This window comes from Micropterus salmoides, unplaced genomic scaffold, assembly GCF_014851395.1.
Source record: "Micropterus salmoides isolate LMB-PRFRI ecotype aquatic unplaced genomic scaffold, ASM1485139v1 Ms_hic_scaffold_17, whole genome shotgun sequence".
Lineage (NCBI taxonomy): Eukaryota > Metazoa > Chordata > Actinopteri > Centrarchiformes > Centrarchidae > Micropterus > Micropterus salmoides.
In genome coordinates this window covers 8,594,787-8,621,869 of record NW_024040817.1, presented here as the reverse complement: position 1 = coordinate 8,621,869, position 27,083 = coordinate 8,594,787, and the positions used below count along the sequence as shown (strand labels likewise).

Here is a 27,083-nt window from a genome sequence, read left to right as displayed (position 1 = left end):
GGCCCCACGGTGTACAGGTGGTTCCCAGTGCAGTCTACTCCTCCCAGTATAAGATTGGCACCAATTTGGCCGTGATACCTGACGGACACAGAGATCAAAGCCTGAGAAGCCTAATAAACACCACAGTTTTTAATGAACTAATGTTTAACTCATTCATAATCCTCTGCACACGGTTACAGATGAGTGCACAACACAAACCTGTACAGCATGTCCTGTAGTATGTTGACAGCCATGACAACACGAGGGTTCCTCCCGCTGTTCAGAGAGAAGATGGTGAGGTTGGAGGACAGAAGCTCTGTGGTCTTCTCTGTATCTGCTGCTGTACCGGCTCCACAACAACTAGCAAGAGAGAGAGAGAGGAATTAGAGCAATTGTAAAAGAAAAATGAGGGAAAGAAGAAAAATAAATGGGGAATTATAAAGTCAGAGCGGGAAAGATTAAAGGGAAGAGAAAGAGGGATATGTAGAGAGCGGGCTTCTTTATCAATCTACTTTTCAGTCACAGAAATCCATCATACAGCAGAGGAAGCGACTCATTTCTTTTGTCACAGCAGCTCCAATAGCCCAGAATTTAATGCAACCACAACTTGAATCTTGGGCAATCTGTCATCAGTGGTGTGTATTTATACTGTATTTACAAGTCTTGAGTAGATTTTCTGGCTTTAACAAGAAGACACCATAGGACATAGGTTTTCTTACCAGCCTAACTTTAATACTTATAATACAAAGTGACTGTAGGGCATTCTGAGATATGTAGGAAATCCCTTAAATGGAAGTTAAGGAGTTTATGGAAGAATGTGAATCAGAAAATCAATTGACAATACTTCAATGAAAAACAACTGTAGTTTCACTGAATGTCACAGAATGATGATGGTGAGTATCTGAAGATAGATTTCTCCGCTTATGGTTTCATGTTTGAGACTTACTATATATTTGGAGAAATGTAATGGATCTTGGCGCACATCTTGTCGGCCACCACTTCACTTGATGTAGCTCTTGTGTCAGCTCCCAGCACCACCCCATCCTGCGCCAAAAAAGATGAAGTTGGATATTAGTAACCAAGGTTATTGTTCAAATGATATTTATGTGCCTGACATGCATTACATCAACAGATCTATAGAGAAAGTGCTTCATTCTCATACAACTACCCTTAAGGTGCCCTTGGGCACGGCACTAAAATCTCAGTATGTCCAGTGAAGCTGCCCAGTCACTGGCAGTGGATGTACTGGTCAGCCTTTGTGTTTTTGTCAAAGTTATGCATTGTGGAAATGAAGGTCAAAAGAAAAGCTTGTTTAGTCATGCTCCCAGATGACTGCTATACATTACTGCAGCTGCAATATTTTTAAAATAAGAAAATACCACATTCAAAGAAATGTTTCTGTGATGTCTATGTTGGGTTGGCAACGTAACTGGGTTGCCATTTGCAGGTTGAAGAGGCCCATACACTGAGAGAATAAGAATCTGTGCTCACAACTAATGAAAAATTCAAGATAAGTCATTTAGATGTTAAAAGGCAGTTATGCTATGTTACTGCAAATTTACCTTAATATTATACAAGAATTAAGGAAAAACATTGGCTACCCAGTAGGCTATGCAACCTGGTATGCTTTGAGAAATACATTCAAAAATCAAATTTATAGTTCATGGATTGAAACATAGCAAGTCACTGTTTTGGTCCGTTAATATTTTCACTTTAAACAGCTTTATACTCGCCTTGAACACAACTCCAGCTATCGTGGTGCCTGTTTTCAGAGGTTTAGGTGCCTGTCCTCCTTTAAAAAGACCCTCTAACGCAGCATTCCTAGAGAGAGAGGAGGGATGGTGATCAACAGGGGGGGGAGGTCAAGTGCTTAATATAGGTAACTGTAGGTTATAGATATAGCCTAGTAATAACCGTGAACACGTCATCCCTATATTGTTTCCCTGATTAAACTGACAAACAAGCAGGAAAAAAAGTTACTTTCACTTTAGATCCCGGTGAAAGCTCAGTGTAACCGACAGTTTCCTTTTGTATTTTCTGTCATTATCGATACAGTTTGCTGCTCAGAAGACATAAAGAGAAGATCATACCTCGCTGCGTTGTCGAAATTAAACCCAGCTGCAGGAGTTTCGAGGACATTTGATAGCGCCATACTGGATCTGACTCCGGCTTCTGTCTCGGTGCGCCTGAGGTCGCTGTTCTGAGCGTCACCTCTTCTTCTTCCTTTCGATTTTGTAGTGAAAATGGAGAAACGCTGCACGGATTCTCGAGTCAAAGGAGTCAGCACAGGGGTAAGTAAATCCGGACCGGTCCTCTATCTAGGCTACCGAAGCAGCATCAAAGCCTATTACGCGTTAATTGATCGATAACCGATTTCGCGGGTGAACAGGTGATGCTGTACCTGATTATTGACCAAACAAAAAGTGAACTTAAACCGACTGGACAATCCACGTGTTTTAATATCAGTGAACTGTTTAGTTGTTAGCTCTTACAGATGTTATTCTTTACATTTCTACAAAGAAACGACCGGCTACACTCTCAGTTTCAGGTACTATAAAAAAAAACTTGAAACCATCATCACAGAACTCTAAATCCCAGAATTCATAGCCTGCATGAATGATCACAAATCCATGACGAATAAATATGCCTGTTTATCTTCTGTTATAACCTTTTTAATGCTGGAGAACCTAAACTTTTCAGCAATCCCACTGTGTCCCTCTCTCCTCCCTCAGACCACCATCCTGGCTGCCACTTTTGATGGAGGGGTCGTGATTGGGTCAGATTCCCGAGCTTCCATGGGAGGGTGAGGATGTTATTTTCATACAGAAGAGGGACTGCTTGACAAAGAAAAAGTCCAAAAATTAAATTTGATACACAGAAAGAAAATTCTGCACATAGAAGTAGGATGATGTGGAGTACAGAACCTTTGAAAGATTTATTATAGACTACAGGTGTTTTAAAGTGGAGAAATGATGATTTTATTTAAATAACATATATAGGGCTTATAAAATATAATGCATTGTTATAGATTTATCTACCCAACATTACATAAAGTGATTAGACCTAAAACAGTAAAATGCTTCTTCGCACACAATGAATCTGTCACAGTCACAGGGGAAAATTTTCTGCATTGAATACTTTTTACATCACAGTATAGTATTTTGCTAATGTTACTTACATACTTTTACTTATGTAACATTCAACAATTTTTAATTTAATTAACAACCTCTCTTCTCCCAACTGCAAATGTTGTCTATTTTTGAGGTCTCTCTGCATTATGGCTTTGTTCATCCTCTCTTTCTTTCTCTTTTCAGAGAATATGTATCATCTAAGACCATCAACAAGGTGATTCAGGTTCATGACCGGATCTTCTGCTGCATGGCTGGCTCACTCGCCGATGCCCAGGCCGTCACCAAGGCTGCAAAGTTTCACCTGTCCTTCCACAGGTGAGACTCCCACATGAATACACTGGGCCATATTACTTAAATATGCACACAGAGAAAACATTTTCATCACTTTTCACATCACATTTCACACTGAAATTATATCAATCAAATGTCCAGACTGGCTTTTAATTCTTTTTATGACTCCTGGGCAAAGACAGTCATACACAGTTGTATTCATGCAAACTAACATATATAATTTATGTGCTACAACTGTCTCACAAAGCTACAATAAACACACATACGACTGATTCTTCACTTGTACAATTGTATAATTTGAGAATCCAAGACAACACGTACTATATTATGTCTTCATCTTAAAGTTTTGACTCTCTCTGATTTTGCTTGATCCTCCATAATCCTCAGTGTCCAGATGGAGGCCCCTCCTCTGGTGATATCAGCTGCATCGGTGCTGAAAGAACTGTGTTACAAAAACAAGGATGAGCTACAGGCCGGCTTCATCACAGCTGGCTGGGACAGGAAGAACGGACCACAGGTAGGTGGTGATTGTAAAGACAGTGAAACATCAGAGAAGCAGTGATGATGATGGTATGTAGGAAGGCCACCTTGATATTTTACTGATCTTCTCCATCCTTCTCCAGGTGTATGTTGTGGCTCTAGGTGGGATGTTAGTCAGACAGCCGGTTACCATCGGCGGCTCAGGCAGCACTTACATCCACGGCTACGTTGACGCCAAATACACACCCGACATGAGCAGAGAGGAATGTCTACAGTTTGCCACTAATGGTACCGTTATATTATTGGGATTTTATTTCATAAAATGAATGAATCAAAGGTGTAGCGGAAGATGTGCATTCATGTTTAGCAAATCCTTGTTGGGTTTGTTTTCATTAAAAATATATAATGATGAATGAGTTTGCCATAGAAATCTCTACTCAAGGTTCTCCAGATCTTTCAATAACATGTCATGGTTTTCAGTAGTTTAAGTTTGCTCAGTTGTCATGGGGATGACTTAGTTTGACGTATAGAAAATGAACCTGGAAAGATGTTTCTGCTCTTACATACTTAATACCCAAGGATCTGCAGTGTTGCATGTCCCTCTTTTATGAGAAGATTATGAAGAATTTAAAAAATTAGGTTGTGTTTCAACATTATACCCTGCATGTCTGCACTTCTCTAACTTGACCTTAATGTCTCCTGCTTTTTGTTCCTGTCTGTTTCCTTCTTCCTCTGTGCTCGCAGCTCTTGCTCTGGCCATGGGCAGAGACAACGTCAGCGGGGGCGTGGCTCACCTGGTGGTGATCACGGAAACGGGGGTGGAGCATGTGGTGGTACCTGGTGACAAGCTGCCCAAGTTCCATGATGAGTGACGACTTTTAAACAGCCAATAAAATTAGGATTTCTGCATAAATTTGCATTGCACAAGTGTATCAGGATTTTTTTCTGTGTAGGACTGGGATGTAACACTCACCTGAAAAATTAGTTAATTGCCTACTAATGAAAAACTTGATGCAGGTCTGTTTATACAAACCAAATGGTATCTTTCTCCCTTTTGTGTCAATAACGCATGTTTTGTGTTGTTTATTGTGAATAAATAGTAAATAAAACAACATTTACAAAACCTCTCTTCATTATTTAATTTAGGCCAATGTGCTTAAAAATATCTTAATGGATGTGTGATGTGTTCTGTAGATCACAGTTCTTGTTGCTAGTGTTGTCCCAAATAATTTTAAGATTCTTACACATTAGCCTACAGTGCCTATTCTACAGTACGGTATTAAGTGTTTCGTGGCAATGAATGCCTTTGTGGCCTAAGCTATTTAACTTAATGATAACCAAAGTCTGATGCACACACTTCAGTAGCCTAGCAACTTTAATGAAATGTGGGTCCATTGCAGTGAAGCTCGATTGGTTAATTTAGTACACGCAGAGCTCATTGCAGAGGAGGGACACTTTAACTTTCGATTTCGATTCAACTTAGGAAAACATGGAGTCCGCCTGATGTCTGATTTTGTAAACGCGTCTAAAACTGTTTAATAGCGATAAAGAAGGTTTCCAACAACAAGCAAACAATATAGCTACGGTCTCGTTTCGCGTCTGATTTCACATTTACTTTCCGGGCAGACAGACACGGTGATCGTACTTGTCGTTACCTTATAGTCTCAGTGCATCAGCATGTTGGAAGAAACGGGGCCAGAGCCTGAGTGGTTATCTGAGGAGGTGAAAACCGGAGTAAGTATGAGATTTTTAATGTGTTTGAGAGATTTCTGGCCTGTTCATGTGCGCTGAACACCTGTAGGCTAGCGAAGGACTGCTGGGCCACATGCGGAACTACAAGTGCGTGAAATGAATTAAAATGTTTATTGCTTCTTGATCTGTTTGTAGACAACCATCATTGGCATCGAGTATGATGGAGGGGTCGTACTGGGGTCTGATTCCCGGGTGTCTGCAGGGTAGGTTAGTGCGTGCATATGTGCGCGCGCGTGTTTGTCCACTTCTGGCTGCATAATAGCGAAGTCCTTACAGACCCACTATCTTCATATCATCTTCTTCCCCCTAAACCTCTTCACGCCACAATCACGCACACACTCACCCTCTTTATCCCTCCTTTCAGGGCATCAGTGGTGAACAGAGTGATGAACAAGCTGTCTCCCCTCCATGACAAGATCTACTGTGCTCTGTCCGGCTCTGCAGCAGACGCTCAGACCATCGCTGAGATGGTCAACTACCAGCTAGATGTTCACAGGTAAATGGGAGCGACTGTGACCCTGTTATTAAATATTACATAATGTATAGTCCAACTCTGATTGGATAACCCTGACTCCATCCACGTAAACAGTAATCAACCCATAATATGAGCATTATTATAGCATTATTTATATCTATGTTCATATTACTGGTCAGATAATAGTGTCCCCTAATGGTGTAAAGACCATCCTGAAGCTTTCTTATCCTGCCAGACATATTAGAAACTCATAATATAATACAGAAAATTTACCTGAAAGACTAGCGCTGAGTAAACTTGTTTGACTTTTATTAGAGGTTTAATGATTTTAAACATTCATCACCAGGTAACAGATTAAATATAAAGATATTAGTATTGGTTATCAATGGTGGGTCACAGTGGGGGATTGGACCCGGGTCTCTCACGCCAAAGGCATGTGTCTTATCCATTGCGCCATCACCACCCCTATCAAATGGTCTAAACTAGAGTGTTTGTCTTTATTTGTCTTTTTATGGCATACTCTACAAATATTATGTTACTGTTTGTGTTTACGGTTACAAAACCCCTCTCCCATCATACAATAACAAAACCTTTTCTGTAAAGAGAAACTTTACAAGCATATGATTAGTATTATAGCGGGGGAAAAACAATATCGTCAACCGCTTATCCTGTGTCCTGTTGACACTGGGCAAAAGGCGGGGTACGCCCTGGACAGGTCGCCAGTCCATAGCAGGGCCACACACATAGACAGACAACTACTCACACTCACATTCACACCTAAGGACAATTTTGGAGACACCAATTAACCTAGCCTGCATGTCTTTGGGTGGTGGCACATGGAGAGAACCCACGCGGACACAGGGAGAATATACGAACTCCACACAGAAAGGGGCAACAAGGGTGCAGGCCCTGCATATATAAAGTATAACATAAAATAGATACACAAGTAAATGTTTAAAATACATATATTAAGATATATTACTAATCAGAGGTGCAGTAATTCATCTCACTATTCTCCCCCTCTACTCACAATCATGTTTCTCTTGTTTTAATACACATTATACGCTACCTTGGAGTGGTGGTAGAAGCACCAGTTCTTGTCTGATCACAAATATCAACACAGTCAGGTCGTTCATAAAGTGTAAATCACTTTTTCTAATGCCACGGTGTAGGACATCTCCTTAATCCTTTAACTAGAAAATGGTCATCCTTCCATCTCAAAGCTATTGTGCACATCTTTGTCTTGTGACCGACAGAATTTAATTAGTTTACATTTCCTTCATTTATAGGAAAATCTTCTGGATATATTTGCAATAACATATTTTATCTTTTATATCCACTTTTGTCAGTATTGAGGTAGGCGAGGACCCTCAGGTTCGCTCAGCTGCCACTCTGGTGAAGAACATCTCGTACAAGTACAAAGAGGAGCTATCAGCACATCTCATCGTGGCCGGCTGGGACAGAAGAGATGGAGGACAGGTCAGTAACACGTAGTTGGCTGCAGTCTGGAGGGAAGAAATCATGCTTTAAGCAAGAAAGATCACTGGGAAACATAATGTTAAAATGAATGTTTCTGCTTCTGCTGAGGTGACCTGAAAGGGGCATTATGTAGCTGCCACTATCGGTGCGGTTCTAAGATTGAAACCAGGTGTGTGCTTGTACGCGTGCTCGCTTGAACTCATTAGCGAGCAAAATCCAAAACACAACCGCTTTCATACAGAAATCCTGCAATAAACTCAGGAACACCAGCATGCAGGCTGTGGCTTTTCACTCAGACATGTTCAGGCTCTGTTACTTCGACGTTTCCGACTCAGAGGCAGATCAACACCGGCTCCCTGCCTTTCATTCAGCGCAGCGAGCCACATATCGACACAAACCTCCTAATAAAGGAATCGTTAGCTTGCCTGCTGCTTTTCAGTAACTATCTTTACTATCTGTGAATCTGTCACTGGAGGCTCAGCAGTGTCAGCACAGCTACATGTATTGGATGCTAATGAAACGGGTAGTGAGCTGGACTGGATGGACAGTTAGAGTGCAGTAAGTAACTTTACTGTAATTAGTGTTAGTGGATGGCTCTTCCTCTGGGTTGTTGTGACCATTTTGTTGCTGTGTTGTATTTTATGTGGGTCACGTTAGTTACAGCAACTGAGAGGTGGAGAAGCTGTGTACCTGGTAAAACGACAATAAACCTAAAGTGAACGTTACAAAGCAAACAGGAGCAGGTCCGAGCTACTGTAGCGTTAGCTAGCTGCTCCTGGCTGCATCACTGTAGGCTAAAGTTAGTAAACAAATCGCTCCACATTTACTGTTACATCCTTTCTTGCAGGCTAAATCAACAGTGGTACACAAGATAGTAACATGGGTCGCGTTAGTTGTTGAAGTAATATGGAAAGCGATATCACTTTGCACCGGACACCATTAGCAGCTGCTCGGCATTAGCTAGTGAGCTAACGTGACTTTCTCTGTGTTTCTCCAGCTTTACTAATGCTCACTTTGTTCTTACTCGACATCATCTGAACCTGTTTGGTCTGATGGGCTTCAGCACATAAAACCTTATTGTTGTTTTGTATCCTTACGTGGAGCCTGTGTTTTGCTGTGAGCCGGTTGTTTTATGATGTCAGTGGACTGCATGTCCTTAACTGCCGTGTTGTAGTACGAGAGAGGCTCGGGGGCGCGCACAGGGCTGAATCCGACCCGGAGACCTCACAATAAAAGCAGAATAGTGGCTGATACAAGCAACGGAGAAAACAGATGTGTGCTTCATTTACAAGTGAGTTTTGAGCTCATTGACAATAAGGCAATGAAAATTTGATTAATTTCACTGAAAAACTTACATATAGCACTGTTGATTTAGCCTGAAAGGATGTAACGGTAAAAAGCCAATGTGGATGTGATGCAGCCAGGAGCAGCCGGTTAACGCTATAACAGTTGCTCGGACCTGCCGCTGTTTGCTTCGTAACGTTCAGTTTATGTTTGTTGTCGTTTTACCAATACTCAGGTACACCAATACTGAAATACATCCTTTCAGGCTAAATCAACAGTGCTATATGTAAGTTTTTCAGTGAAATTAATCAAATTTTCACTGCCTTATTGTCATTGAGCTCAAAATTCACTTGTAAATGAAGCACACATCTGTTTTCTCCGTTGCTTCTCCACCTCTCAGTCGCTGTAACTAACGTGACCCACATATAATAAAACACTGCAACAAAATGGTCACAATAACAGAGGGAGAGCCATCCACTATCACTAGTTATAGTTAAGTTACTTACCTGCGTCTAACTATTATAAAGTGTGACACAATGTCATTATAATATCCATTCCAGTTCACTAACTGTGTCATTGTCATTCAATACATGTAGCTGTGCTGACATTGCTGAGCCTCCGGTGACAGATTCACAGATAGTAAAGATAGTTACTGAAAGCAGCAGGCGAGCTAACGATGTAGCACGTTGGCTAAATGCAGTAAATGTAATCCTGTCATGTAAGAGCATGGACTAGTTAAACCTGGAGTTCATAAAACTATTGCTGTAACGTTGCAGTGGGAGTTTACCTGAGTTCCCATCTCTGTCTGTCTATAGCTGCTGTCACTCTGCCTTTTTTCAGGAGGTTTGTGTCGATATGTGGCTCACTGCGCTGAATGAAAGGCAGGGAGCCGGTGTTGATCTGCCTCTGAGTCGGAAACGTCGAAGTAACAGAGCCTGAACATGTCTGAGTGAAAAGCCACAGCCTGCATGCCGCTGTTCCTGGGTTTATTGTGGTATTTCTGTATGAAAGTGGTGTTTTGAATTATGCTCGCTCATGAGTTCAAGGGAGCACACGTACGAGCACACACCTGGTTGCAATCTTAGAACCACACCCCTAGTGGTGGTTTCACATTGTGAAATTGAATTAATAACATTGCTTGTAATCTGATGCCTCATTTTTATTGAGTAGATATGGTTTATCTTTTTTCTTTGATCTGTCTTGTTTCCCTTTGTTCTTCTGCCCTTTGACCTCTTTCAGGTGTTTGCAACCCTGAGTGGTCTCTTGACAAGGCAACCTTTTGCAGTTGGTGGCTCTGGCAGCTCATATGTTTATGGGTTTGTTGATGCTGAGTATCGCAAGAACATGAGCAAGGAGGAGTGCCAGCAATTGATTGTCAACAGTAAGTTTATTCTTTTTTGCCAAAGGTCTGAGATTATGTTGGATGGTGAAAGGGAAACCAAACGTGCTGCTTATTGTACCGACTGCTGAGAAGAGATATCATTCTATTATTTCATGGGATATTAAATATTTTGTCTTATAAAAACTAAATAATTGAGTTCAAACTCATCACTTGTCTCACCCTTTCTCTTATTCTGTCTCTCTCTTGTAGCTCTCTCTTTGGCAATGAACCGCGATGGCTCCAGTGGTGGCGTGGCCTATATTGTCACCATTGATAAAGACGGTGCTGAAGAGAAAGTCATTCTCGGAAATGACTTACCCACCTTCTTTGATCAATGATTGATAAATATTTTTCTAGTCTACTAAGACACTGTTGTGCGTGATGCAATTAGGAATTTGTTTTGCTCACACTAACTATTATACATACACTTTGGCTAGCTGACAACTCATTCAGCTTGAAAACTGAAATATATTGGACATAAATAATTTAATAAACTCCTCTATAATTCCCAAAGCTATTTCAGGTAATATCAGGTATCATTTGTGTGAGTGTAATTTGAAAGCTGCTTGCACCTTCAGATCACCAGATACAGCTGCGAAAGTTTGTGAATCATTATTAATAGATTTAAATAAGGTTATAGAAGAAACTATTCTCACCAGAGGGATGATGGTAAACATTATGTTAGCTCTGTCCTTCAGGTTCAGGTCAGCTTCACAGAGTTAGACATGGAAATTGTCAGTGTCCATCAGATGGACTGTTGCCACCAGGTCATCTGAGGCAAAAGTGAAAGTCACATTTGTCCACCAGAGGATTGTGTTTTTCTGCGGTTTGTTAATCCAACTAATAAAACTAGATTGACCTGCCATGGTTGGTCACCTGCATACATTATTCAGACTGGACATTATTAAAAGCCTTCTTAGATTCACATGCATTTGGAGTATAAACTGTCATCATGGATACACTCACAATGAGTACAACATATACTATTTGAAACTGTAATTTTAAATAAAATACGAGCTCCATGTTGAAACATTTTCTTTTAAATTTCTCTTCTTAACAATAAACCATGCTGGTATTATATTTTAGGGGAGAACACTGCCTCACTATGCATCACTTTTCATCCATGTGGTTAGTTTGCAGGAAAAGGATGATGATAACAAAAATTAGGCCTACAGTAAACATGCTCTTAACATCATAAACACTCTGTTTAAGAATCCTGAATTGTCCTACATCAAAGTTTAGTTTTGTGCTCTGCAGTTTGGATTTAAGGGAAGTCCCTGGTCGAGCCAGAAAATGAAACTGAAAGTGAATGAAAACTAAAACGCTGGTCCCCTAGCAGAGCAGGTCATACGAGGACGACAGTCCGTGGAAAATGGCAGGCAACACAGCAGCAATAATCCGCAAAGTCGCTGCTTTGACTTTAGCTATTTGGGTCGACCTTTCCTTGTTTTACGCATCGGGATTTGTAGTGACTCACAGCGTCTTTGGACATTTTGCGCGTCTCTGGGTTTCAGCGGCTCTCCGGTGTTTGGCACTAACTGCTGTAACTGTGCTCAGCCTCGGAGACATCAACCCGTTGCTGATTCGTTTTATAACGGCGCACAGTTTGCTGCCCGCGGTGTTTGAGACCGGGACCAAAGTGATCTACCATGAAGAGACCCCATGTGGCTTGTTGGCTGATATGCGCTGCTGGCTGATGTGCGGCGGAGCGTCGCTGGCTGCTGCACTGTTTTGGGAAATCACCATCCCGGACACCGACGATGCGTCCGCCGGTACAGAGAAAAAGCAGAAAGCCAGAGTGCTGTTTGTGAGAGTCCTCTACCTGTACAAACCCTACTATCACCTGCTGCTTGGAGGGCTTGTGTTCCTGTCGCTAGCTGTTATCTGTAAGTGCAGCAGATGATGATGATTTCAATTGTAAAGACGGGGGTAGAAATAAGGAAACAGACAGATTATAGTCAACTACAAAATAAAAAGTAGGCCTATTGTTTAAAACGGGTAATTTAATTTTCATTACAAGTTTTGTCTCGACGTGGGAACAGAAACACTGTAGTCTTGGAGGAGTTTGCAATTAGAATACAGGGAACATTCATGCTAAAGATGTTAAGATGTGCCTGGCTGATGCATGTTCACCTCTCTGCATGGATCTCATTATGTCTTCCTGTGTCTGTGTCTCTTCTCAGGTGAGATGTTCATCCCTTTCTACACCGGCAGAGTCATTGACATCCTTGGCAGTCAGTACCAGCCAAATGAATTCATATCTGCAGTCCTCTTCATGGGCCTGTTCTCTCTGGGAAGGTATGGGACAATGATTTCCTCCCACATTGATCCACCAGCATGTTTCTGTGGCTCAAATGTAATATCTGACTGATTTTCTCTTTGATTGATCGATCAGCTCAGTGAGTGCGGGCTGCAGAGGGGGTCTCTTTATTTGTGCAATCAGTGCCTACACATGCAGTGTGAAAGTCAAGCTGTTTGGGGCTTTGACCAAACAGGAAATTGGATTCTTTGAGACTATAAGGACAGGTAAGGCTCTTATATAATGAATAATTTCTCACATGAATGACAGATGTCAGGCCAGGTTATTATTGTTGTTTTCTTACCTGTATATATTTGGTTAAATACTGTACACAATACAGTTTATGTACAGTACATGGTTTTATTTAATTTACAATTTATTTTTCCAAGCTAATAAAGTCCCATTGAATTGAATTAAATGAAACTGTAAAGACAAGGCATTTCAGGACAAAACATATCAGAATAGGACAGGAATGTCTGTAATTTCTAGTCATTTTCTGTGCAGGTGAAATCACATCCAGGTTGTCTAAAGACACAACCCTGATGGGAAGAACAGTGTGTCTGAATGTCAACGTACTGCTGAGGACATTCATCAAGACACTGGGCATGATCTCACTGATGATGAATCTTTCATGGAAGCTTACGTTCCTCGTATTGATGGAGACGCCAATCACTGGCCTCATACAGAACATCTACGACACACACTACCAGGTAAAAGCAGGTTATTAAGAAACTTTAAAATTAACATTGAGATTCCCATGTGTACAGGACTCAGGACCTTCAGGCTTATTCCACTTCTGTACTGACAAAAAATCTTTTTAAATTCCTTTCTAGCGCCTGTCCCTGGAAGTGCAGGACTCAATGGCTCTGGCTAATGAGGCTGCAAATGAGGTAGTATCCAATATTCATGTGGTGCGGAGCTTTAACACAGAAAAACATGAGAACCGTCGCTATCACAACCGCTTGATGGACACACACACTCTCAAAACCCGCCGGGATACTGTCAGGGCTGTTTACCTGCTGGCACGCAGGGTGAGGAGTTGTTCATTATTTGTATTTTTTTGGAGATCAGGTGGTGTTGATCATATCACTGCATATAAACTTACTTAACAGTATTTGTTCCTGTGTGTGTTTGTCTATAGTTGACAGGTTTGGCCATGCAGGTCTTAATGTTGTACTACGGCAGGATGTTCATCCGGAGTGGGCAAATGACCACTGGCCACCTGGTTTCCTTCATCCTCTACCAGTCAGACCTTGGAGACAACATCAGGGTATCCCATAATGCTCTGTGGATTGTTGTTAGTCAGTGCTGGTGATTGTTACTAATAGTGGTAGCTTTTAAGTTAGTTAACAAATAGTTTAGCAGCTATGCAAGGCAAACTGTATTTATATACCACGTTTTATACACAAGGGAAAGTCAATGTGCTTCACAAGCTTGTTTTAATATGCACACACACATATGTGTATATAAATACTCAGCATTGAAAGAACATTCATGTCCTCAGGAAGGCTATTCTATTGGCTCATAGTTTTTAAGCATGTTGTGCCTGTCCTAAACTTTTCTAAACATAGGAGTGCTTGCAAAAAACGTGTTATAAAGTCATCTGTTTTCTGACTGCCATCTTCCAGACACTCACCTACATCTTCGGTGACATGCTGAACTCGGTGGGGGCCGCCGGAAAAGTGTTTGAGTACCTGGACCGAAAACCTAAGGTCAGCACAGAGGGAAAACTCAAACCTGATCAGCTGTCAGGACACGTCAGCTTCCGCCATCTCAACTTCGCCTATCCTGCATACCCCAACAAAACAGTGCTGCAGGTGAGGTCTGAACAGCAGGTGGACGGGGAATTCTTTGGTTTCAATTTTAGCACTTTATGAACGCAATAGCTACGTCTATATATAGTGATGCATCTACGTGTGCATGCATTCACACACACACACACACACACACACACACTTAAGGGGAAAACTGTGGCTGCCAAAGGGTGGGGAAAGTTTAAATGGACCGACCGACCAACCAAGCGAGCTATAGAATAAAACAAAAATTAATAATGGAAAAAAATTATAATAATCAATATAGAAACTTTAAATCATATTAAGTCTGAGGATTAAAATCGATAAACATTTTCATCCAGTCTGACTGTCTAGGTGTGTCCTACGTTATTGCAGTTAAAACTATTACAATCATGTTATGTCCTTCCTTCAGGACTTTTCTTTGGAGCTGAAGTCAGGTCAGATGACGGCACTGGTGGGTCCATCTGGAGAAGGAAAAAGCACCTGTGTGAGTCTGCTGGAGCGATTCTATGAGCCGCAGGATGGAGAAATCCTATTGGACAATGAACCCCTGAAATCCTATGACCACCGTTTTCTCCACAAGAAGGTTATTAAACAATACTGCTTTTTCTGATGATCACACAATGATTTGTTGGAATCTCCTGTCTTACATAATTTATATATTTTATCTGTGTTAAAGTTGTTTTATATTTCTAACCATCTTTATTAGTTATACTGATTATACTTCTGATTGTGTACTTACTTGGATGTGTATAACATGAGCGATTTGTTCAGTCAAGCTGACGAGAGTGTGTTTAACAGATTGCAGTGGTGAACCAGGAGCCTGTGCTCTTCTCTGGCTCCATCAGAGACAACATCGCCTACGGGCTTGCTGACTGCTCATTGGATGAGATCCAAGAAGCAGCACGCAAAGCCAACGCCCACGACTTCATCAAGCAGATGGAGAAAGGCTACGATACAGGTAAACTCTGTTAACCACCCGTCCTGCTGTTTTGCATGGCTGAATGCCTGCAGGTACAGGAAACCTGCTTTACAAGTTAGAAGAAAGAGGGAAAATATAATGTGCAGAGTGAGGTTGATGATGGAAAATGTTTTACTTTCATTTATTCATCTTAAACATTTACAGTATGTAAATTAAATGTGGCTAAATATACACATGCAGTATTTTTGCGCTGACCAGACCTTTTCTGCATTTAGTTGGTTTTTGAATTTTTTCACCCTAAACTACAGTCTGTTATGATTTTGATGATCTGTTATGTTGTCAATTTCTCAGAGGTGGGTGAGGGTGGCGGCCAGTTGTCCAAGAGCGAGAGGCAGCGCATCGCCATTGCTCGAGCTCTGGTCAGACAGCCACAGGTCCTCATTCTGGATGAAATAACCAGCTCTCTGGACACCGAGAGTGAAAATAAGGTATGTCACAACCAATGATGTTCCCTTCAGGGCCACAAGTTTCTAGGTAACTCAGTTAAATAGTGAGTAATACAGAATGTAGATGTAAATGAAGATGAAAACTCAAAGACTCTTTATCACAAGAGTGAATTAATCAATGAACAATAGTCAGTATTTAATAGATATATAAAGGAAGTTCTGCAAGAAAAGTTGCTCAAACATCATTGCTTAGTTAATCAGTAAGATCTGCAGTAATACTCTAAAGCTTTAAGCAATGTAAAAAATATTACTGTCTTCAGTTTCTGGCAGAAAAATCAACTGACTGACAAAAATGAAATCTTCACATATTTAGTGCTTAGTGCTCAAAGCTCTAGGGGAACTTTCAACAAAAAAGTAATTTGTCTCATAGAATAAATATGCAGGGCTTCTCTTAAATGTGTTTAATGTTTCCACCTAGCTTTAAACAATTTACATGTTAATATTGCGAGATATAGGCCTACATGGGGGGTATTTACGTAAAAAAATGTGCAACGTATGACAAATCAGGCCTGGCAGTAATAAAAGCCAAATATCTTTCCCACATCAATATAAAAGGAGCACATTGTCATTGTATTTAAGAAATGGGAAATCTCATTAACTGATAAATTAACAAAATTAGCCTGTTTTTAAATGACTTCTTGTGTCACTGGTTTTGCACGCATGCTTTGTGTGCTCCCTGACATCCAATCATATTCATTCTCAGTAAATGTGTTGCACCCTTCATTTATATTCTTTTAAATTCTCCCAGATCAGTACTGCCGTAATGTTTTTGAATTGCATAACTGCATAGGTCGAGGGAAACTATGTTACTCCTTGTTTTGTATTTTATTCTTGTATATATCACTGTACATATTTAAAGGGGCTATATGTAAGTTTTTGACTTTAATAAATCAAATTTTCATTGCCTTATTGTCAGGGGGCTCAAAACTCACTTAGAAATGAAGCGTCTGTTTTCTCCATTGCTTGTATCAGCCACTAATCTGCTTTAAATGTGAGGTCTCCGGGTCGGACTCAGCCCTGTGCGCGCTCCCGAGCCTCTCTCGTACTACAGCCACAACACGGCAGCTAACGACATGCAGTCCACTAACACCATAAAACAACCGGCTCACAGTTTATGTGCTGAAGCCCATCAGACCTAACAGGTTCAGATGATGTCGAGTAAGAACAAAGTGAGCATTAGTAAAGCTGGAGAAACACAGAGAAAGTCACGTTAGCTCACTAGCTAATGCCGAGCAGTTGCTAATGTTGTCCGGTGCAAAGTTATATCACTTTCATTTTACTTCACCAACTAATGCGACCCATGTTACTTTCCTCTGTACCACTGTTATGTCAAAGTGTCAAAGCCTGCAAGAAATGATGTAATGTCAAAAAGCTAATGTGGAGCGATTTGTTTACTATCCTATAGTGATGCAGCCACGAGCAGCCAGCTAACGCTACATTAGCCCCGACCTGCCGCTGTTTGCTTCATAATGTTCAATTTAGATTTATTGCCTTTTACTGATACACAGGTATCCAGCTTCTCCACCTCTCAGTCGCTGTAACTAACATGACCCACATAATATACAACCATGGGGAAGAGCCATCCACTACAGTAAAGTTACTTACTGCGGTCTAACTGTTATAAAGTGTGACACAATCTCGTTATAATACTCAGTCCAACTCACTAACAGTGAGTTGAGCCTCCGGTGACAGATTCACAGATAGTAAAGATAGTTACTGAAAGCAGCAGGCGAGCTAACGATGTAGCACGTTGGCTAAATGCAGTGTAACTTTATCATGTAACGAGCATGGATTAGTTCAACATCAAGCTGATAAAAATATTACTGTAACGTTGCAGTGGGAGTTTACCTGAGTTCCCACCATGTTGTGTGAAGCTGTCTCCCTACCGGTGTTGATCTGCCTCTGAGATGGGAACGTTGAAGTAACAGAGCCTGAACATATCTGAGTGAAAAACCACAGCCTGCATGCTGGTGTTCCAGCGTTTATTGCAGGATTTCTGTATGAAAGTGATTGTGTTTCGGATTATGCTCGCTCATAAGTTCAAGCTAGCGCGCGTATTATTGCAGCAGCTGGGTTCAAGTCCAGCTTGTGGCCCTTTCCTGCATTTCGTCCTCCACTCTCACTCCCTCTTTTTCAGCTGTCCTATTTGAAATAAAGGCTAAAAAGCCCTAAACATATCTTGAAAAAATACTGTATATCTAAATATTTCTTCCAGGAACTTTTAGCTCTGCTTCGACCTAAAAAAGATACCTGTGATACACCGTATAATGATATAATAAATATTTCTGTCACTGACTCTGCACAGGTTCAACAGGCTCTGGCTAGTTGCCCCAACCAGACCCTGCTGGTGATCGCTCACAGGCTGAAGACCATCGAGAAGGCAGACCAGATCATTGTGGTTGGTGAAGGCAAAGTTCAGGAGCGAGGGACTCACCAGGAACTGATGGACAAGAAGGGGATCTACTACAATCTGAGAGAGAAGCTCTTCACTGAGGGAGACTCTCCAAAGTGACAAACTACTCTGCTGTAGCTCGATGTAAACTGTGAGAGAGTTGTTCTGTGTGAATCGGCTGCATGTGTTAAGCAGCATGAACAGCGGCTAACCTGATAAAAATATAAAGAACAAGATGGAGTTTATGTAAATATTGTGTAAATAAATGGCCCATTGTAAAATGCACCTTCCCAACTTTAACAGGATGCATCTGTTCTTATTTATTTTGCAGGCTGTTGAAATAACATTAGGTATTGTAAATGAATCAAATTAAATGAAATTTAAATAAATATTTCTTTTGATAGATATATTTCTACTGTGATATTTTTCTGTTTCATGTCCTGGTACTTGGTAATGATTAATAAAAATTTGACATGACAGCACACAACACCATAAACCTTCATTTATGATTAGAGTAGCCAAAGATTGCTTTATTATACTTTATGTTTCAGATAAAATATTAATCAACAGGATCAGACATTGTCAAGACATTGAAATAACATAACTTAAAATTCTAATAAACTTCTAAGAACAAAGGCTTCGGCCAACATTCGATCAGATTTGTTTAATAAGGAGTGAAAAGGTTAAGATGGTCAGGAAAGTAGTTTCTAAATGCAAATACATGGATGTAAAGATAATTTTTTTAAAATACACCAAAATGAGAGGACAGAGCAAGAATTTATGTTATATGCAAAAATGTGTATTTATTTATTCTATTTGGAAAGGCACCATGTGCAATATCAAACATAAATGTTAACTATTTACTGTTTTACCCCAGAGTTAGCTTGAAGCTAATTTTAATCTGCAGCATTGGCAGGTCTCAATTAAAACATCCACACAGTGATGGAACAGGACTAAACAAACTAGACAAACAATACACAGAGTAGTACATCACACACACACACACACCATTTCAGCAACATGTGCATGTATTTTAGTTTAGTTCATAATTTAATCCGACAGTAGAAATTTAGAGTTTGTCTGTTTTATAAAAGCCCAATTGGCTCTGCTTGATTTATACTGTACTGTGGGATGAAACGAAAGAAACGTATCACTTAAAAAGGACATAAAGTTTGGTAATTGCAAACTTTCGGTTTCTCTAATAACTCATCGGTGTCTGCTGCTTGACTGTGCAGTGCAGCAGGGGGTTGGGTTTTATTGTTAGAGGTGACCTGGAAAGTCCCTGCCTACCAACATGTTGTTTCTCTGACAGCAAGGCTTTTTGGAAAGTTGCCTGGTGAAATGTATCATGAACACCAAAGGTACAGTGAAGTGATACACATCAATTTGTCAAAACACCAACCCCCTCTATCGACCAAGATCAGGCTCAGCTTAGTCAACAGCACATGCCACCATTTTGTCGAGACTTGTGCGCATCAGCAAAATGGTGACCGAAGCCACGTGCCTCAGACAAGTTCGCCGTTGCTTTCTCCTTGATTGCAAGATTTTTAAAACTTCATGTTTCCTGGAAAGGTTTTGTCTCTTTCTTAAATTTACAGTCAGCTGTGTAACTGTCCTGGAGCTGGTGCACCTGCTCTGAATAAAGTGCAACTATCTAAGAGTGATTTATAAAACTATAGAGGCATGATAGACCCAGAGTGTAGGAGGAAGCTGCATAATTGACATTAGGACTTCAAACATGTCAAGTTCAAGAATTGTTTGTCTACATAACTAACTGTTCTTAACACAGAGACTTCTCAGAGCAGGTGAAAAACAAGCGTTCAAAGCAGAGTTCATCAACAGGTAATCAGTCTGTGTGGGGCAAACTAAGCAGACAAGATGCATTCAGGCAAAACCAGAAACAGGCAGGCAAGAACCAGGAACAACAGCTGGACCTTAAACGGAGTTATGTAAACTGAGGTTCAGGAACAGGACTACGCCGCTCTCACTTATTCTACCACCTGCGCTTCATTCAATTCCACCAATCAACCACCCGTACTTCACTCATTCCATCCACCTGTGCTTCTCAAATCCAATCACATGCACTCACGTATATAAGCTGTCTAACCCGTTTTCTTTCCCGTTTCTCAGTTCTCACATCCCTCCCACCCAAACCCTGCTTGTTCACCTCTTTTAATGGCACAGCAGAAGGTTCTGAGTTTAGACCTCGCTCAGCCCAGGCCTTTCTGCACAGAGTTTGCATGTTCTCCCCGCGTTTGAGTGGGTGTCCCCCGGGCGCTCCGGCTTCCTCCCACCAAGAAAGACATGCACGCTAAAACCCATAATTCAACCTAGTAATCAATTTGTCTTCTTCTACAACAGGAACCACAGGGGGGTTCATAAGACCAAGCTGCTTATCGAGACGAGCCCCCACCCTGAATCTCGACACCTCGGGTTCTTAGCCGCTTAGGCCGCCAAACCCTAAACAACCTCCTCGACCCCTTCATCCCTCTCCCCTCGACCCCTCCTTCCATAACTATTCATCATAATAAACCACTATAAAATCTAACATTGGCGTGGTCCTTGTTAGTGAACATGCCATTAGATAATCCGGCACATGACTGGAGAAAGAGGGCCGGTGACATAATGAGGGCTGGTAGGTGAGGGGCTCCGGTGACTGGTATTGAGAGAAACCACAGAGCAAGTGGGGAGTGGCATGTTTGAAAAACTGAAACGACACATTAAATACTGAAAAAACAGTTAAAAGAGCAAAAGTGTGCAAAATGACCAAACAGAAATAGCCGTTTTGCTTGTGTTGCCTACAACATTATACTGTCCTTATTACATTTATTCATTTAGCTGAAGCTTTTATCCAAAGCAACTTTCAATTGCTATATATGTCAGAGATGTCTTGTTCAGAGACACTAATGGACATGTCACAGTGGGGAACTGAACCCTGGTCTCTCACACCAAAGGCATGTGTCCAATCCACTGCAATAATGCTCTGCTGTTTACTGTTGGTGCTTATTAAAACATTTTCAAATCCCCCGGATAGACTGAAAAAATGTATGATGGTCCTGCTGACAACAAACCTATTCGTCATTGTTCTTAAAAACTTGACCGTTTGGAGATACAAGGTTTACATCAGACACAGTGACTTATCAGTAATTGTGTGCCGGCAACACAGGCAGGCGGGGACAATGTGAGAAAGCAGATGCCAAAAGTTTCCACCATCTTATGGCGGTGCCGTCAAAAACCTAAACACAAAATGGCCGACAGCCATTAGTGTTAGAGTGTGTGGAGAACTAAAGCACATAAAAGGTGATATAAAGAACTTGTGGCGTAATAGCAAAGAGTCATGTGCATCCTCAAACCTCAGCGTGCACCTACTTATATTGTACATACGTGTGTGTCTTTGGATGTGCTGTGAGGCTTTTGCCTCACCAGTTCTGCACCATACCACTGCACCACACTGCCTAGCTGGAAAGTCCCTCTCTTCTTTCTTTCACTTTCTCTCTTTATTGTTTTGTGTATTCATCGGCTGCTTGACTCAGCTCAAACCACAGCCAAGCCCAAGGTCTTGTGACTGAAAGCCTTCTGGTTATAACACTTCAACCTTTTAGGTTTGCTGCTTCTGTTGATGTTTTTCCAGGAGTTGTCACAGTGAAAACTGGAGTGTAAGCATGCTTATCTGTAATGTCTTTATTAATATGAAGACGGAGCAATGATTAGTAGTTTGGTTTGGTAGCCTTCACCAAGGACAGTATGGTTGTTGATGGAGACACGCTGTCTTTAATCTAACATGTCCTTTCAATTATTTAATTCAAAACTCTCCTTATGTAAAAGTACTGAAGTATGATCAGCAAAGTGTGCTTAAAGTATCAATACAAAGTACTTGTTTTGCTCCTGTGACTGATAAATTATTAAATAGGACATTGTTAGATTGTTAACAATCATTCTGTGCCTATGTCGCTTAGGTCATCTTCACAACCACTCCTCTCAGTACTAGCTGCTGCCTCAGGCTTTGGAAGAGTCTTCCACCTAACATTAAGTCCTGCCCCACCATCAACAACTTCAAATCTAATTTAAAGAACTACCTTTTTTCTCTAGCTTTTACCTGATTCTGACCTCTGACCCTTATTTTTAATTGTTCTCTCACAGCGATTTAATCCGACATTGTTCTTATTTATTTCCTTTTAGTTTCTTTGAATTTGATTTTAACCAAGTACTCCATAGTCCTTTTATTGATGTGTACAGGTGTACTAGTGTTGTTTTGTGTATGTGGATACATAATGGTATAAACTTTTTGTTTGTGTATACTTTTATATATATTTTATGTATATTTTTGTTTGTGTTGGGTCAACACCTGTTGGTTTTAAATGTGCTATAGAAATAAAGTTGACTTGACTTAATACTGATCTATCAATTTGTAATTAGCATTTTACCGATGTAGCTGGTGGAGGTAGAGCTTGTTTCAGCTATTGTGTGTACAGTTTAAATAGAGGAAATCACTGCCAACAACTCATAGTCATCTCAGATATCTTAAAAGGCCACAACTAGACACCATTTTATTGTAAGGGGTCACAAGCAAAAAGGTCAGAAACAACTGGTTTAATCTGTGTTAAATTTTATAAACTGATCATATGTTTTTTAATGTAACATCTTAATCTGTAAAGTAACTAATAACTACTCCTGCAAATGTACATGCTAAATGTAAATGCTCTCTTTGAGCTGCAACTAACAAGTCTTGAAAACAGACATCCTTTAATTTGGTCAGGTATTAAACAGAATGAAACTTTTAAACATTTTAAGCCCTGTTATATATTTTATATTGTATTTTCTGTCATTGGAACACTTTAGTTGGTTGGTACAACAGCCAATAATAAATAATTAACTAGTTCCTCTGTGATCAAAATTGCACCATGCTAGGAGGAAAAAGAGTGACTTGACTCTTTTACAGCTTCACTGTAACACAATACTTGCTTCTCTTCTCCTATTTAAACCAAAAGTGATAAAGGAACTGATGCAGCATGAAGCACAACAGATATGACACCAATGTAGCTTCTTTTCCACACCTAATTTAATTTAGTTTGACAAATGAGTTTGCAGCAGGACTACAAAAGACAAGGCAAACATATAACTATGTAAAGCCTAAAAAATAATGTGCAATTATTGATCTTGGAGAATAAAGTGATTCTGATAAGTCACATGAAAGATTTTGGATATGCTATTTATCTTGAGGTAAAAGTACCTATATTTCTCCTCTGTGTAGTCATTTTTAACTGTGGCAGGAAGAGCGTTTGTATTGTTTTATAGTCAGGTAAACCCCCACTGTCTTTTGTGAATCCCCTAATTTCCCTTGGGGGGACTGGCAATCGCAACATTTACTCCTGCACAAGTTTGTCAAATTACTTCTGAGGCATCAAGCAGTTACGCTCACTTTATGATAAAGAATAAACTTCCAATCAAACACACACCACATGATTTAAGGGAAGTCCCGGCTCAGGACAAAGGGAACACTAAAACGCTGATCTGATGTCTGTGATTGACCTCGGAATGTAAAATTGGCCTAACAGAAACTGATCTCAGGTCAGCTATAAATACCATTGCAACTCTAATCTTTGAGAAAGCCTTTAAGGCAGTGTAACAGCGCCGCACTTGGTTTTATTTGGCACTTTTACCAACAACCATGTGATTTCTTGGAAGCTTCTTTGCCTGGTAGATGGGTAAAAGTTTGGGTCTTCTCAAAAGTCCCAGCAAAAAGTGGAATCATTGTTATTGACTGCCATCTAGTGTAAGCAACAAAACACCTGCTGTAAAAGACAAAACTATGTACCCCTGACACATTAACCACAATGGGCTGAGAAGTGGTTATCAGCAGTATTGTTATGTAGCAGTATTTTCAGTTTGAGCAGTGTGGGGCTTGTGTTGTGGCAGTTCATGTGATGTGCTCAAATCCACAGGAAACCACACGATTGCAGGAGAAAAGAAGTGACACCTGAAACCACAGGACCACATAGAAGTTTAGATAAATTCCTCTGGTTAAAAAATCAGTATTGTGGTTTATTTTAGATTTGGTAGACTGCAGAAGAGCTGTATATTTTAGCAGAATGTTTAAAATACTGATAATTCATTATCTTTTTTGTAGACTCTTTAAAAGTGATGTAAAACTGGCAGTTTGAACTGGCAGTTTGAGGGGATTGAAGCAGTTGAATTTTCAGTAACAGGACGGTCTCTCTAACCACCACATTACTTCGTCTTGTTACGTCTTGTAAATAGATTGTTTTATAGTGACTGAGGGATTTAACCTTACACCATGATAGTAAGATTCTCAGGATGTCAGGAATCTCTGGCAGTATGGCGGGAGGGTGACATCATTTACTAGAAACTGAGTTGTGATGAAGAGTATTAGTAAGAGCAACAGCATCCCCAAGCGCTTATCTCATGCATTTTCACCAGGCAACCATGTGATTTCCAGTAAATCCTCAGTCTGGTGAATGGGAAACTGTAAGCTGGCTGCCATAACTCTCTAACAGAAGATATAAATGATAGCTCTCGAGTGCCCCCAAGTGGGACAAAATAAGAAATTAATAAAGTGCACTGAATGGAGGTTACTAAAATTGGACAATATAACAAAGCAGGACATAATATAATTGAATGTCATTTAATCTTACCAGTGCTTTCAGAACAATCAATATATGAACCTCTTCAAACATGTTGTACCGACAGATCACATATCAGAGTGTCCTCAGGCAAGACACCCAAACCTGGTGTGTTTATGTGTTATTTGTAAAGCACTTTGGATAAATAAATGCAGTCCCTATTATGCTTAAATACACATTCATTATATGCATCAGGCATCTAGAATATGTTGATTTCATGGCTCTTATATGATCAATCATATACCATCATATAAGTGTTTGACCAAGCAGATACAGAATACTACAGTACATTCGTGGTAGTGACAAAAATGCTTTTCTAAACTTAAAGCACTACTTAAGGTTGTAACCCGCTAACATATGAGTATCTCTTCTTCTACCTGAGTAGCTTCAATGTTGTTGAAATCCTCTTATTCCACATTGTTTAACAAAAACCACTGGTGTATTCTGTATCAGTTTGTTCCAGCCTTTATTGAAGGTATATGTAACCCAAATTGAAAAGGTCAAATCTGTATTATTGTGGCTGCACCATTTTTTTCTCCATCATCTCATCCAATTTTCAGTTTGACATACTGGTAGATGGTATGTTTGGAAACTTTGGGATCCCTAGTAGAATATAATATAAAGTTCTGTAGATTTGACCAGATTGGCTGCACAGCATATGTTTGTAATTACAGGCCAGAAGAGATTAAAGAGGTGGTATCACGTGCATTTTCATGGTTCACAATCCTATTTAGGGGTTGTACCAAAACAGGTTTACATGGTTTAATTTTTAAACAACACCATATTTTTGTCATACTGCACATTGCTGCAGGACCTCTTTTCCCCTGTGTGTTGAAGGCTTCATTTTAGCTATGGAGTGATGCATCTTGCCTCTACATGATCTTTGTTGGAAGTTTAACATTCACAGTTCCTAGTTAAGGACTACTAGCCAATCAGAAGCGGAGAAGGGCGGGTCAGTGAGAAGCCGGTAAACAGGGCTTCGGTTCAGCTGTAAATCCCCTTACCAGCTTAAGAACATGGACTGGAGCAAGAGTTTCAGAGTGGTGAGTTATTAATTTGTAACAAAAGTATCTTTCATCCATAAAGTTTTAACTGAGCTCTGTCTCTACATCACAGTAAAAACATAATGTCCATTGACTGCCTGGAGGGTAGCTATTGTTTGGAAGGGAGAGGAGAGGTGTGTGCTGCAGCTCGCTGTTTTTCCACTTGTGTTTTTGAGGGCGTGTCAGAGTAGCATTTTGCATTATCATGAGCATTTAGCTTTCATCCCTGTGACATCACAGAGATGAAAGGGAAACGGACTACAAACGAGCTGTTTTCAGGCAGTTCAGAGCAGAGTTTTCTGTGGGAGATGGGAACAAAAAAGATATATAACTCAATAAAAGAGAGGGAAAAAGCTAAAAACCAAAATACCACCTCTTTAAGGGCATTCAGGATTCAAGAGTTTAGAAATCAACCTATTTGATGTGGTTTTGTGTCAGTATGTAAATCATGACCTTTTATGCAGCTCTTTGCAGACTTTTAATGTAACTTCAGTTCACATTTCACTTTACAGTATGTAACTGTTAAATGACTTATAGTCTGATATTTAACAGTGCGGTAGAAGTAAAGCAGCTGGTGGCTTGTGCAGACTCCACAAGAAACCAGATGCTGGTTAGTGAAAGCTGCTGTGAACCCACTGGACCACATCATCCACAAAAGAGAGAAGTAACACGACCTCTACTAAGCCCCTGTAGAGCCCTAAATCAGCAAGTGGTAACACTTTCACTCTCACTTTTTCACTTGTGAAAGGATTGATGTATAAACTTACAATTAGAATCATACAGAGAAAAGGAGTCAAATGAGGCAAAGGACAACAAGGAGCAGGTCATGCTCACAGGCACTTCATGTTATCTGCTGCAGAGATCGAAACAATAGCGTTTTTAAGAAGCTGGCTGATTGTTGCAACAAAACAAAAACATGTGACCAACACATGTACAGTGAGAAACTGTACACACTGATTATGTTTTATATTAAGAGAATCTATATATGGTGCACCTCAGACAATTAGAATAAAAAAAGTTCATTTCTTCCCCTAATTTAAGTCAAAAAGTGAAACCTTCATATATTATAGGTACATTATACATAAAGTGAAATATTTCAGGCCTTTGTTTGCTTTAATCAAAATATTAGGTAAAAGATTTTTTGATACAGAAATGTCTAACTTATGAAAAGTTGAAATGTTTTTTAAAGGGTTAATTTATGTAATTAAAACTTGGTCAGGGCAAGGAGCATTTTA

The 27,083-nt window shown here is 40.3% G+C and overlaps 4 protein-coding genes across 4 annotated transcripts; 3 read left to right on the top strand and 1 right to left on the bottom strand.

The window, feature by feature from the left end:
* On the bottom strand, window positions 1-2,201 carry psmb13a (proteasome 20S subunit beta 13a; the record flags this gene model as incomplete). Its single annotated transcript, XM_038725557.1, is given in 5 exon segments — window positions 1-78; window positions 199-339; window positions 926-1,023; window positions 1,713-1,800; window positions 2,070-2,201. Coding segments are annotated over 5 exon segments (467 nt in total), but the record flags the coding sequence as incomplete, so codon positions are not given.
* psmb12 (proteasome 20S subunit beta 12) lies at window positions 2,132-4,913 on the top strand. The gene is made up of 6 exons (XM_038725560.1): window positions 2,132-2,270; window positions 2,712-2,782; window positions 3,294-3,425; window positions 3,789-3,918; window positions 4,025-4,169; window positions 4,626-4,913. Exons 1-6 carry the CDS (start codon window positions 2,223-2,225, stop codon window positions 4,751-4,753), a joined length of 654 nt encoding a protein of 217 aa, XP_038581488.1. The 5' UTR covers window positions 2,132-2,222; the 3' UTR covers window positions 4,754-4,913.
* A 345-nt stretch (window positions 4,914-5,258) lies between these two features.
* psmb9a (proteasome 20S subunit beta 9a) lies at window positions 5,259-11,277 on the top strand. Its single transcript, XM_038725559.1, has 6 exons — window positions 5,259-5,615; window positions 5,769-5,836; window positions 5,998-6,129; window positions 7,458-7,587; window positions 10,111-10,252; window positions 10,463-11,277. Exons 1-6 carry the CDS (start codon window positions 5,559-5,561, stop codon window positions 10,588-10,590), a joined length of 657 nt encoding a protein of 218 aa, XP_038581487.1. The 5' UTR covers window positions 5,259-5,558; the 3' UTR covers window positions 10,591-11,277.
* A 347-nt stretch (window positions 11,278-11,624) lies between these two features.
* On the top strand, window positions 11,625-18,284 carry tap2a (transporter associated with antigen processing, subunit type a). Its single transcript, XM_038725548.1, has 11 exons — window positions 11,625-12,138; window positions 12,436-12,550; window positions 12,648-12,778; window positions 13,056-13,261; window positions 13,385-13,582; window positions 13,693-13,821; window positions 14,180-14,368; window positions 14,757-14,930; window positions 15,146-15,305; window positions 15,618-15,754; window positions 18,078-18,284. The coding sequence occupies exons 1-11, from the start codon at window positions 11,625-11,627 to the stop codon at window positions 18,282-18,284; spliced, it is 2,160 nt and encodes a 719-aa protein (XP_038581476.1).
* The last annotated feature ends 8,799 nt before the right edge of the window (window positions 18,285-27,083 follow it).